At 47.6% G+C, this 13323-nt stretch overlaps 1 protein-coding gene across 1 annotated transcript; it reads right to left on the reverse strand.

Annotated features, from left to right (window-relative positions):
* Nucleotides 1-270: 270 nt before the first annotated feature.
* Nucleotides 271-10172, reverse strand: TUBA4A (tubulin alpha 4a). Its single transcript, XM_020792018.3, is given in 5 exon segments — nucleotides 271-897; nucleotides 900-1305; nucleotides 3393-3541; nucleotides 4107-4329; nucleotides 9966-10172. Coding segments are annotated over 5 exon segments (1344 nt in total). The 5' UTR covers nucleotides 9969-10172; the 3' UTR covers nucleotides 271-334.
* Between the last annotated feature and the right edge of the window lie 3151 nt (nucleotides 10173-13323).

The raw sequence follows: 13323 nt of genomic DNA on the forward strand, positions 1-13323 counted from the left end.
CACATTTTGGTTGTTTGAAAGCTGAACATCTGAAGCACTAAAGTTAGGAGGGCATTTTTGTTTCACCAAACAGATGTCCTTTAGTTAAGAATTACACTTCACCTTGGGTCTAAAAATATTTTTACCCCACTTTTTTTAGAAGAAAGGTGGGGTAAAAATATTTTAAATAAGAATTTTCATATCCTGCTAGGGAAGACTTCACCAATGAAGTTTCATCAGGTGGTGGTGCTGTATTGCAATCTTAGGTAAGAAAGACACATCACACAGGAATGCAGATTAAAAGCAAGCATGCTTTAATGCAAAGAAAGGTCCAGACAAAGTAGAACATCTATAGCTACTCTTCTCCTTCTTCTTCATCTTCATATGAGTCAATGCCCACCTCTTCATAATCCTTCTCCAGGGCAGCCATGTCTTCACGGGCCTCTGAAAACTCTCCTTCTTCCATGCCTTCCCCTACATACCAATGGACAAAGGCCCGCTTGGCATACATCAGGTCAAACTTGTGATCCAGACGGGCCCAGGCCTCAGCAATGGCAGTGGTATTGCTCAGCATACACACTGCCCGTTGGACTTTGGCGAGGTCTCCACCAGGAACTGCTGTAGGAGGTTGGTAGTTGATGCCCACCTTGAAGCCTGTGGGACACCAGTCCACAAACTGGATGCTCCGCTTGGTCTTTATGGCAGCAATGGCAGCATTGACATCCTTGGGCACCACGTCGCCTCGATACAGAAGGCAGCAAGCCATGTATTTGCCATGGCGAGGGTCACATTTCACCATTTGGTTAGCAGGCTCAAAGCAAGAATTTGTGATCTCAGCCACAGAAAGCTGCTCATGGTAGGCCTTCTCGGCTGAGATGACGGGGGCATAAGTGGCCAGAGGGAAATGGATGCGGGGTATGGCACTAGGTTGGTCTGGAATTCTGTTAGGTCTACATTGAGAGCCCCATCAAAGCGCAAGGAGGCAGTGATGGAGGACACAATCTGGCTGATAAGGCGGTTGAGGTTTGTATAGGTTGGACGCTCAATGTCCAGGTTTCTGCGGCAGATATCATAGATGGCTTCGTTGTCCACCATGAAAGCACAATCGGAGTGCTCAAGAGTGGTGTGTGTGGTGAGGATGGAGTTATAGGGCTCCACAACAGCTGTGGAGATCTGTGGAGCAGGATAGATAGCAAATTCTAGCTTGGACTTCTTGCCAAAGTCAACCGAGAGCCGTTCCATCAGCAGAGAAGTGAATCCAGAGCCAGTGCCTCCCCCAAAACTGTGGAAGACCAAGAATCCTTGCAGTCCTGTACACTGGTCAGCCTGTTGGCAATCCAAAAGAGAAAATTTTGCTAAACAGCAGTATTTTCCTTGGCAGCCTGCAATTCAATATACTGTTTCTAACCTTGAATATCTGGCAGTGAGGTCTATCTTTCACCCTCAAACTCAAAACCCCATGCAGTTGGTACAATTAGCAACACAGGTTGCCTGGAGGAAATTATTCCTGGTCAAGCACCTTGCTTCCTAATCTTTCACAATCTAAAAAAGCAAGTAGCTCTCTTCAAGGTTAGGAAATAGTATCTTCTATTGCATAGATGGCGAACCTATGGTATGCGGAGCCCTTTCTGCCAGCATGCAAGCCATAAGTTGCCAGATCGCTACTCCCCCCACCCCCACGCAGCCAAAGCTAAGAAGGCAGCTGTAGCAGCGGTGCTGGTGCTTCAGCGGGCGGATCCGGAACAGCTACGCTGGCGGCGGATACAAAGTGGGGCCTCAAGGCACCTCCGTGCCCGGGATTCTCCCTTCCGCCGCCACCACTCTGGCCACTGGGTTTTTTATTTTTGTTTTTTTGTGGGGTTCTTTTTTTTCCAGTTTGGGCACACAAGCCCAAAAAGGTTCGCCACCACTGTTCTACTGTATTACACTTCTGGCAGTGAAGCACTACAGTGGACAATACATGTAACCCAGGGCAAACTACCGTGTTAACCCTGGATGGGGGGGGGGAATCCTTAGCAGCACAACTGTGATCATTTCACCAGAGGCAATGTACTAAAAAGAAAAGCTGCAACTTTTCCCTCCAAGAAAGGAAGATCAGCTCCATTTCCATCTTTTCCCCTGCACCAGAAAGCCAAGGATAGGCTCCCTTTCTGCAGGTCTCCCAGGACATAAAGAACCAGCTTCCTCTTTTCAAGTGCTACTGCAAACTAAACAGATCATCAGGTGTGCTTCGTGATCTTTTAAGGTGTCTCTTTTGAGGTGACTGGACTATTCTTTGCACAGTCTTCAACCAGGCACTCAAAGCAAAGTAAGGTCAAGTGAAAGGAAGACTAGAAACTGCCTCACATCAAGTCAGGTCATTTAGTCCAGTATTGTCTGTTCCACTCATCTTCAGCTGGTAGACTGAGATGCACTATTGACCAAAGGCAGGTCACAAAGTATGGTGAAAGAAAGTGGTCCCTCCAAATGCATGTTTGTCTAAGAGATAATTAATCTAATAGGGTTAAAGGTTCTTCATCCACTCAGACTGGCAGAAACTCTCTGAGATCACAAGTAAAGAAGGGTCCTTCAATCACTTGTTGATGGGTTTTAATTGGGAATACCAAGAATTAAACCTGGGATCTTCTGCAAGCACAGCATGTGCCTGACAACTATGCTTTGGGTCCCATCCCATAAATTTGTGCTTGGGTCCTAGATGGACAGAACCTGTGGCTTGCACACAAGATGCAACACTCAATCCACTAGGCATTTTGCCCCTACCCCTGTTATGACCTTACAGAAACTTCTAACAGCAGTAGCCCACAAGGAAAGATAATTAGCAGAGAATACACAGGGGGAAGGGATCTATGGCAGGAGACAGACCAGCAAGGCAGGAGAAACAGTGCACAGAACCAAGACAGAGTTCATAGGAAACAGGAAATGTTCTGTGTTTAAAAATAGGAAAGGCTATGGGTGGCAGAAGGGGAAAAAAGAGATATACTGTAGGTTCCAGGAAGGGGAATGAAGAGATGGGTAGAGCAGCAAGATCAAAATGTGTCAGAACTCTGAAAGGGCCCTATGAAAACAAGTGAATGGTGATAAGAGAGCAAATCATACAAAAGACACAGTGCTTCCTATCTAAGAATTGTCAGCAGAAAGGAAGTGGGCAGACAGGGGAAGGGAGCACAGCAGACATAAGGCTTCTCGTCTATAAAAGTTCTGAAAGGCAAGCTGGGGGGATACTTAGCAGAATGAGGTTCTATCACTTGCTGCATACCTTACTGTGGCAATACTTTATCCAGAATTAGTTCCTCAGTTAATATTCCATGGACATTCATCTTAACTCCTTAGCTTCAAAAACACTCCTGCCTCTGCTTTTAGCTCAGCATTGCCTCCCTTGAGCCCTTCCCTCCCAACAGTCACTGTGATTTTACCAATTTTCGGATCCTGTCCAACACCAGGTCAATTATCTCTTTCCCAATGGTGTAATGTCCACGAGCATAATTGTTGGCAGCGTCTTCCTTGCCAGTGATCATCTGCTCTGGGTGGAACAGCTGACGATAGGGGCCAGTACGAATCTCATCTGGAATGGAGGAGGGATGGGTAGGAATAGAAAATGTCACAGTAATATTAAGTACACCAGACACACCCTCAAGACTCATAATACAGCAAGCACATCAAGGAATTCACTGAAACCATCTAGTAAAGTGCAGCCTAAATGCCTCAGGAGAGCCAGAGCTGCCCTGGAATCCCAATTTCCTTCTCAATGTGAAACTGGTAGTAGGTTAAATCGACCCAGTGTACATCTAGAGCAAGAAATGGCATCGATATAGTGCAACTGTGAAATCTGGTGGAGATGCCAAGTTAAACTCTTGCTGACCCACACACCCATGCTGCTAAATCTCATTGTTCATCCAGTCCTCTAGGCTGTCAGTTTTGGAGTAAACCACATTCTGTAGAGAGCTGAATCTGATCCTACGACTGCCATGTGTTGAGCCAGTTCTCAGTGCTTCTTTAATTCAAAGGTTCAAACCAACACCACCAGAAACAGCACTGAAGTAGGCCCAAGCCAGACCACAGGGGCAATGTGAAGGCTAGCTCCTGCCACCCACATGGCATGAGGCCCACATTACTTCCCATGCACTCACCAATCACAGTCGGCTCCAAGTCCACAAAGACAGCCCGGGGCACATGCTTCCCAGCTCCAGTTTCACAGAAAAAGGTGGTGAAGGAGTCATCTCCACCCCCAATGGTCTTCTCACTGGGCATCTGGCCATCTGGCTGAATCCCATGTTCCAGGCAATATAGCTCCCAACAGGTATTGCCCATCTGCACACCAGCCTGGCCAACATGGATAGAGATACACTCACGCTGTAGAGAGAAAATAATTATAATCATTACGTTTAATTATATTTATATCCTACTATTCCTCCAGGGAGCTCAAACACAGAGGTCTCCTCCACCGCACATAGTCCTCAGAAGAATATTGCAGAATTAGAATAAGTTACCAAGGCAGTGCCAGGGCTCGGTGGGGCTAGAATTAGAAATGTGCATATTTTTGTTTTTGTCCTGGGAAATTGTAATCCAACTCCCCCCCCCCCACAAATCTGCACATCTTTATCACCCAAATTGCAGCTCAGTGCTCTGATCATTGCACCACACTGGTTTCTTTTGAGAGGGAATTTTGTGCATTCCCTCTCAAAAACCAGGCAATGTGATAGCATGATTATCAAGAACTAAAAAGATTACAAACTGCAGGTCCCAACTGAGCCAAAACACAGCCCCTTATATATCTTTTGGAAATATCTCACTGAGACTGTTGGCCCACCTGAATGTGCCAGTGATTTACTAGTCAAGATGCAACCAACCTTTTTTGGGTATGTATCTATGCCTGGAAAATTTCAAAATGAGCTCCACACGCAAATAAAACCCTAGGCTTTGCTGTCCCTTCACTTCTAAGCCACATGAATTAAGGAACAGCAACAGGGCAACGTGACAGAGAGAGCTGCTTGTGTCATGACTTGATTCACACAGATAGCAAGAGCATTTTATGGCATCTGTACTGTGGAATTGCTGTCTCTGCTCCCATGATAGAATAATGTAATAGCTGCCATCTCCCTACTAGATATAATCCCAAAACAAATGTGGACATATATATCAAACCAAGGAACTTCAGTCTGTCCTTATGTATTTCAGAACCTGATGTCTACAACTGCCTGAAGCAAATAAAATATACTGTAGTAACTTTGCCAAAGAGTCACCAAAACCACAGGGGACTTATGATAAACTACTATTCTGCACATCTGTGCTATTCTGCACACCACAATACATCATCAAACAGTATTTCCCTCTAGCATGTGCACTGTCTGCAGTCTACAAAATCTGCAACAAGTTTTTTCTGCACCACCCAAAATAAATTGTATAGAAAGACATCCTTCCCTCCTGCCCCTAACCACACCCTGACAACATCCAGACCAAGAAAGCATGTTTAGGCACAACATAAGCACTCCCTCTTCCTGTCCCCAGGGCCAAAGTTCATAAACCCACACACACAGAGATTACCTCCAGTCACTCCCCATCTAGCAACCAAGATAGCAGTCAAGGTACAGTGTAGTATTCACTTCACCAGAATTAGCTCTGAAAACTCAGGTGTGGTGGAGGAAATGCCAACAGCATGTCGATCAAGGCTAGCACAGACTAGCTTCCCCAGCAAAAGGGAGGAGGGGAGAGGAAAGAATTGTGAATAACTGCCCATCATCTCCAGGTCTGAAAACTGTAAACCCATTCCAGACTTGCAGTTTTAAGGCCTGGTCTGATCTAGCTGCAACCTCGCCATAAGGCTGCAACAAAACACACACACACACACACTGCAGTGTAAAGTGGAGCAACCAAGCTGGCAACAGGCCAAGAGAAAAATCCCCAAAAGCTTGTACGGAAGGTGAATTTATGTCAGTTGGTGCTCAGTGAGTCACCCGATCAGAATTAAACCAAGGGAGGGTAATTGTTTGCAGAGCCACCCTGCCTGTTGGGCAACCCAGCCCATGGAGTTAGCAAACGTCTTCCTGCAAAAGTCTGACTCAGTGCCAGCACTCCCAAGTCAGGTGCTAAACTGGCCTGGGCACAGGTGACAGCTTTACACCCGAGCTTTCCCTTCCAACAGCAAGACATGGTCCATGTCCATTCCAGGAATAAGGAACCAGCTAGTGACACAGATAAATGTTGGTGGAACTTGATGGACTCTAGATTACAAGGTCTCAGTACGAATGCTGCTTCATAAGCATACCCTCTTCATATCTGCAGATGCATGGGTGGGGAAGACAACTGTCAGCTAAATCTAACTGAGAGTAAGACCTTGAATCCTTGCTATGAGTGTTTTGGCCTAGCGCAAGGGTGGGCAAACTTTGGATCTCCAAATTTTCTTTGACTTCAACTCCCAGCGTTCCTCGCCATGAACTATGGTGGCTAAAGCTAACAGAAGTTGCTGTCCAACAATACCCAGACGGTTGCACAATGTCCATACCTGCTCTAGCATGGGAATCAAGCACAAGATCCCTTTCTTCCCATTTATACCATCTGTGATGGGAAAAGCCAGGCTGCTCTTCGCTCACATTGGATGCTGCTACCGGAAAGAGGCAAAGGCACACCGTTCCTTAGCACAGGAAGTAGGGTGCCTTTTTTTAGAAGGCATAAAGGTGGAACCACTAGTTGTAAAGGAATACACAGCGCAGGCTAAAGCACTGCAGAAGGTAGAACCCCAGACAATATAATCCATGTTACATACAACCAAGATTTGGCCTCAGTCTCAATTCTGCGCTATAGAATTATGTCAGATCCCACACAAATTTTGAAGAAAAAAATGTGTCAGCATTTCCCCTCCAGTCTCTAAGGATGAAAATTAAAGACACAGAAGGACACTTTGAAGAGAAAGGAAGTCTGTGACTGGAAGTTCTACTAAACTCAGTGGCCAGTATTTTTTTAGGTGTTGCCACTTGCCTAATGGCAACCTCCAAACAGTTTTCACTGTTTTGCAGGTTTGTTGCACAAGCAGTTATGCAAACAAGGAATCCCGAAGCTTCCAACAGACAGCCACAAAATAATGCACACTGCCCTGTTAGACTGCTCTTACACACTTTGTGACTCCCAACAGGATTCTGCCCCATGAGATTTATTTTTCAGGCACATATGAAAAAGATCAGGCTGCACATCTTCAGTAAATTTGTTCCCTCTTGCAGTAACACAACAGAACTAAAACAGCCTCAAAGGGCACTTTTTTTTTTTTTTTTGCAACTGACTGACATCCTGGTATTCACCAGTGAGATTGAGAATTAAGAGCATATTTGTTTTCACATTGCTTCTGGCATTTTACTGTAAGAAAGATAAAAGCAATGAGCATCATTGTTAAGATACTTCCCTCTAAATTTCAAAACAAGCACCTCCCAAACTTGTCAACATTTTTGCATCATGGCTCCCTTCCGGAAAAAAAATTCTAACTCAAACATCATCTATCATGGAGAATGCTGAAATAAACCATTTAATTGCACAAGGAAGATACAGTTTCAACAAGGAAGATACAGTTTCAAACAGCTTCACACTGAGAACTGTTACAAAATAATGTGGCTAAATAATGTGGCTAAATTTCGTAACTGCTGATGGCTAAACAATATAAATTGACTGAATCAAAATGTTTAAGACCATGCTAAAAGTCCTGAGTTCGTCTGTCACCTCTGCTATAAATTAACTAGAAGACCTTATGCAGCTCCTTACAGGGGAATACTTGGGTTAGACTGCAGAAAGGGGAAAATGTGATTTGATCAGCTGAGACTTGCATCCATGGAAATCAGGTTTCCCTGGAGGGAATCGCTGTAGCTGTCCTGATGACTTTGCAGAAGTCAGCCAGACAGAGGGTTACAGTGAGCTGCAACAGCAGAACCTGCCTTAAGGTGCAATTTCAGCCCCTCTCTTTTTAAAATAATAATAAATTGTTTTCCTAAGTGCCCTAAGAAAGCTCAGCTCAGCTGTAAATTGTGTAACTGATGTAAAATGTATTTGCCTCCTCAGAGAGTGTGAAGTTATCCAAAAATGCTGTTAAATGTGGGCAACCTGGTGACCTTGTGATATTTTCAAGTGCAAAATGCAGTATTATAATTTCACAATACATATGTCATAATATTTCAAGAACCATCTATAATCTCAGATCCTTCGCCATGCTGGCTGAGGTTTATTGAAACTGTATACTAGTTCAAAACACCAGGAAGGCACCCGCTTGGCTTAATCCCAGCTTTACTCTCCATCCTCCTAAACGCAGGAATATGTGGAGCGGGCTGTTCTGCGCACAAAGATTAATTCATTTTGATACCACATAAGCCAATCCGGGTGAGTTAAGAGCTTTTCTTTGCTGGCTCGCCCAGATGCAGGAAGAAGAAACTCCCGTCTCCATTTGCGGGGACTTCACGCCAAATGCAGCCCTGCCGCAAAGCTCCCCACTACCGGGGGAGGGGGGGGGGGAAACACACATGCCGGCAAAGCACTGGAGCCACGGACACAAGACGGGGCGGAATAAGGCTCCATGACGCAGCAATGCCCTCGGGCAGGGGGCACCCGTCTCAAGACCGGTCTGAACCCCCTCCTGGGGCGGCGCTGGGAGAAGAGACACGTTCTCTTAAGCCACGGGCTCCTCTCTTTCCCTTACACTTAACACGTCCTGTCTCAAAACTGAAACTGAAGACTGCGGACATTGGCTAGCTGATAACGAGCGTGCGATTTTCAAAATGGCTCTCTTCCGCTTACCAGACTGCATTAGGCGCACATTCACAAGTGACGCAGCCCAAACTCAACTAAAAAAAAATATATATGCGTCATTGTGGAAAAACGCCTCAGCCTCCGGGAAATCGGCTTCCAGAGGTGGGGAAAACGATCGAGGTATTAGGAAGCGCCCGGGACGGGATAAAACCGGGGGTAAAAAGAGTGGGGTGGCGGCGGGCACAGGTCGCCTGCCTTTCAGTCGCCCAGCCTGGAAAGCTAAATATAGGCCACCCTCCGTCAAAGTGCGAAGATCTCTCCCCGCCCGGAGATGAGGCCGGAGATGCGATTACCTCCTTTGGATCAGAGCCCGGCCGCCGGCCCAGCTATTTCCAGCCGAGGGATTTGAATGCGGGGCACTGAAGAAGCGCACTGCCCGGACCCTCCCTCCCTCCGTGCACCTGACTATTAATAACCTCCAGCCCCCACGATCTGGGGGCGGCGATCGGAAAGGGGAGTAGAAGGGTAGCAAAAGGTACATCTGCCGCACGACTCCTCATTCCTCGCCGCCGCCGCCTAACTCCACCCCAGCACAGACGGCAAGGCGGCCCCCGGCCACTTCTGGGCCGGGGCTCTCCTTGCCTTGCCTCCGAGGCAGCTGTCCTTGCCCGTCGCATCCACTGCGCCCAAGGAACGGGCCCGGGCGGGCGGGCGGGCGGGCAGGCGGCCAGCCAGCCAGCCGATGACCCAGAGGCCCAGCCCGGCCGTCCCGTTTGTGCAGCAACTTCCCCACCTCCACGTACGCACACACACACACACCGCCTTCCCTCCATAGGTCCCTATCCGGTAACGTCCGTGCCCCGCAAAGGTGACTTGGGAGTGACTGGGTTCCCCTCCTCGCTCCTCAGCAGCCGGGACGAAGCGCGGGAATTTTTTTGGGTGGGGTGCAAGGCACGAACTTCGCTTCTCCCCCCCAAACCCTCCCCCCCCAAAAAAAGTTACACTACACAGAGCTAGCACCTCCAGAGGCTGCTTGGACCGGGACAGGCATTCAGAAGTACCCCAAAGGACCACTCCCTCCACAGGCCCCGCAATGGAACGTGCCAGGTACCACGCGGCCACCCAGGGTGCCAATCTAGGGCCGAAAGCTAGGAGACGCGTGTCGTGGGTCAGGAAAAGCCGCCTCCTTCGGCGGCGGCAGCAGGGAAGGAGCGCGAAGCCGGACCCTCGCCCCATTGCTCGCCCGCTCGCCCTCGGCTCCCCCTTACCATGGTTGAGAACGGCGGGGCTGAGCTCTCACGCTAGAGTCGGCGCGACGAAGTCTCTGTGAGAAGCAGCTACGCCTAGCGCAAGTCCCCCTGCCGCAGTCGAGTTATAAAGCAGGGGAGGGGCATCCAGGAGAGAAGGGGAGGGGCGTGCCTCCACCGTGGCCACGCCTCCGGGCCGCTGTTTAGGACAGGCCGGTCTTTTTGTGTAGGGAAAAGGAAAGCGTTTGTTTGGGAGGCAGCTAGCCAAGCCTCACATGGTAAATCGCTCGCTCGGCCGTCCTGCTAACTCTTCCCCCTGTTAGAGAGAGCAGCCGCAGAGAGACGGCAATAGAGAAAGGGGCAGCGCAGGTAGGAGTTTCAGAAGGGGGGGGGGGTAGGGAGACCACCGACTAGCTTCCTTTTGCTCCTGGAAAGCTGTGCAGAGTAGAGAGGTTTGGAAGGTTCAACTTTAAATTTTAAAAAGGCGTACTGTATGACAATCACGATTTTATATCACAGTTAAAAGAACAGGACATGTAATTTCTGTCTTTCTCCTTTGCTTGTGAACTCTACTGCTAGAATCTCGGATTGTTCTATTTTTAAAGACTGCTGAGGGCGAGGACAGCGTCAGAAGGTGGCCTTACCCTCACCCTAGCTTTAAAGTGGCCTATCCTTGCCTGATAAAACTTCACCTGTGGATTTTTCCCTGTCACTGTAGTTATTAAGGGGATAGCAGACTTAGACCAAGCCTTACCAATTTCTTACTAGGTTGCCATAGTTTTGTTCTTCTCCTCTACATGTCAGAAACACCAACAAGTGGACTCTGGATCAAATCAAGCCTGAACTCTTTCTCTAGTAGTAAAAATTACAAAAGTGAGGTTGTCCTGTTTTGGGCACATCACGAGAAGGCAAGATTCTCCAGAAAAGTTAATAATAGTAGTTATATATACAGGGGTCCTTCAAAAATCAATTTTGACAGCTGGAAAAGTTGAAGGCTACAGGAAAAGCAGAAGACAAAATACAAGATGAATTGACTCTCTAAAGGAAGCCACAGGCTTGAGTTTACAAGAGCTGAGCAAGGCTGCTGAGAACAGGACATTGTTCATTTTGTTGTTTAGTCGTGTCCGACTCTTTGTGACCCCATGGACCAGAGCATGCCAGGCCCTCCTGTCTTCCACTGCCTCCTGGAGTTTGGTCAAAAGGTTGCCATAAGTCGGAAGTTGACCTGATGGCATAAAACAACATGCATGGGGGGGGGGGGGGAAAGCAACAGCATATGATGTGAAAGAATGTTGTAGTATGAAGCTGTTTGCAGGGCAGAGTTATTTATAATATATAGGTGTATCTCTACAGCCAGAGATAGGCTGAGATCCTCCTTCAAAAGCTTTCTACAAGCAACCAGTTCGCATCTCTAGCACTTGTCAGTCCACTGAGTGAGGATGGGAGGAAATGAGGTTGTCAGAAATGGGGGGGGGGGGGGCTGGCCAATCAAGTTTCTTTTCTCAATACTAGAAAAGGTTCAGGAACAGATAGTTAAGCAGTTGGTCTGGGGCACTTAGAAAATAATGCAGTAATTATTAAGAGGTACATTATATCACAGGAGTGCACTCCTTCACATTTCATAAATATTTTAGTATATCTTTTCATGAGACAACCCTGAAGAAATGACACTTGGTTACAGTGTAAAGCAGTGAGTATACAGCTTGTATAACAGTGTAAATGTGCTGTCCCCCAAAAATAATGCAACACACAGCCATTAATGTCTAAACCATTAATGTCTGGACCAATCACACGTTTTGAGCACTCTTTCAAGACAGCTCTGTGTAGAACACATGTTGTAACCAAAACAAAATGGAATTATGCCATGGTTACCCTGGCTGAGTCTGCAGTCTCCAGAAATGGACTTGCTACACCAGTCGATGCTCGGCAAAGGCACGGCTGATCACAGACACTATCTGTCTGTGGCTGGGGGACTGCATCTGCTGAGTTATACCTCACATAGTGCTTGTGTCAAATGCACACAGAAGGTAGCAACGTTTTCAGGTGGGACCAGAACAGAAGAAAGGAAACCTGGCTCAGTGCCAGCAACATTGTTATGCACAGACACTGGAACTTTAGGAGATGATGGGGTGCATTGTTGCAGCTACAAGATGGAAAAGACGCCTTTAGAATTTCTCTCCCCCCCTTCCCCGAATAATAGTCAAGAGCCATCTAAAACTGAGCCTGAAATACCCTGGAAGGGGTGGGGGAAGGAAGGGGGGGCAGCCCGCTTCTCAAGAGGGCTCCTTTTATGGTAACACCTTTCCCCCCAAGGCTGTAAAAGCAGCTTCTTTCCTTCCCCAGGACAGCAACGGGCCTAGACACGTAAGTCACATTTTGTGTATGTTTCCAGATGCGCCTGCTAGGATGGATAATCTTTCCTCTGGGAACTGTCTCTGAGGGAAATCCACCCTGCTAAATGAACCGTGGCTGCTTTTGCAGCAAAGTTCACTTCTTAACAGGAAGACCTGAGGTTAGGCTACTGGTTGCTACTAGATGTTCTGCAGGATTGTTTGCTTGCTTTTAAATTAAGAAGCAATGCAAAAAAAAAATGTGATGAACTATCAAGCTGAAGAAGCAAAAGGGAGGGAGGGTGGTGGCAAGCGGAAATATGTGAGGGGTAAAGTAGCTGAGCAGCTGGAAGGAGGGCAGCAGAGCCGGATATGCCAGTTGGTAGAATTCAGCCTATACCGAAGATGCCCAGGTTCCTCCGGCAGGCCCTACTGAAGAGTCCAGTCAGGGAATTGTTTGTAGCTCTTCATTTTGGGATAAAAAAAATGAGACCCCCCACTCCTATTCAGTTCTACAGCACTCTGGAAGACCAACTCAGTCAAGTCCAACAGATGCAGCCTTAGACTTTCGTGTGTGGGCAGCTGGGGTGTCATGCACCCACTGGCTCTCCAGTTCCCTGGGTGGATTATCAGGGAAGCCACAAACTGCTGAAACGTGGGAGGGAAAAGAAGATAAAGCTCATTGACTAATGAAACTCCTCTAGATGCTCACAGCCATTTACTAGAGGCAAAGGTGTGTGTGTGTGTGTGTCAGGGGAGAGTTCCAGACAGGCTCGCTGTCGTGAGGGGAGCAGTGGCATCAGCAAGTTGAGCACGGAGTTAAAGAGCCTTGAGTCATGCCTTTTGGGCCACTCAAAATGCTAAGCGTGGGTGGCACCGGCCTCGCCTCGCCTTGGGCTCGGCACCTGCAAATCTGCTTTCTCCTTCGTGAACAAAAGTCTGCTTGTTCAGATTCTGAAACTGTTGCCTAGGCAATGCTGCAAAGACATACATATGGAGTGATGGCAAAAGGCAGCAGACTTCACAACACTCTTCCCCCAACCCAGGGC

This window comes from Pogona vitticeps, chromosome 1, assembly GCF_051106095.1.
Source record: "Pogona vitticeps strain Pit_001003342236 chromosome 1, PviZW2.1, whole genome shotgun sequence".
In the NCBI taxonomy this organism is placed as follows: Eukaryota; Metazoa; Chordata; class Lepidosauria; order Squamata; family Agamidae; genus Pogona; species Pogona vitticeps.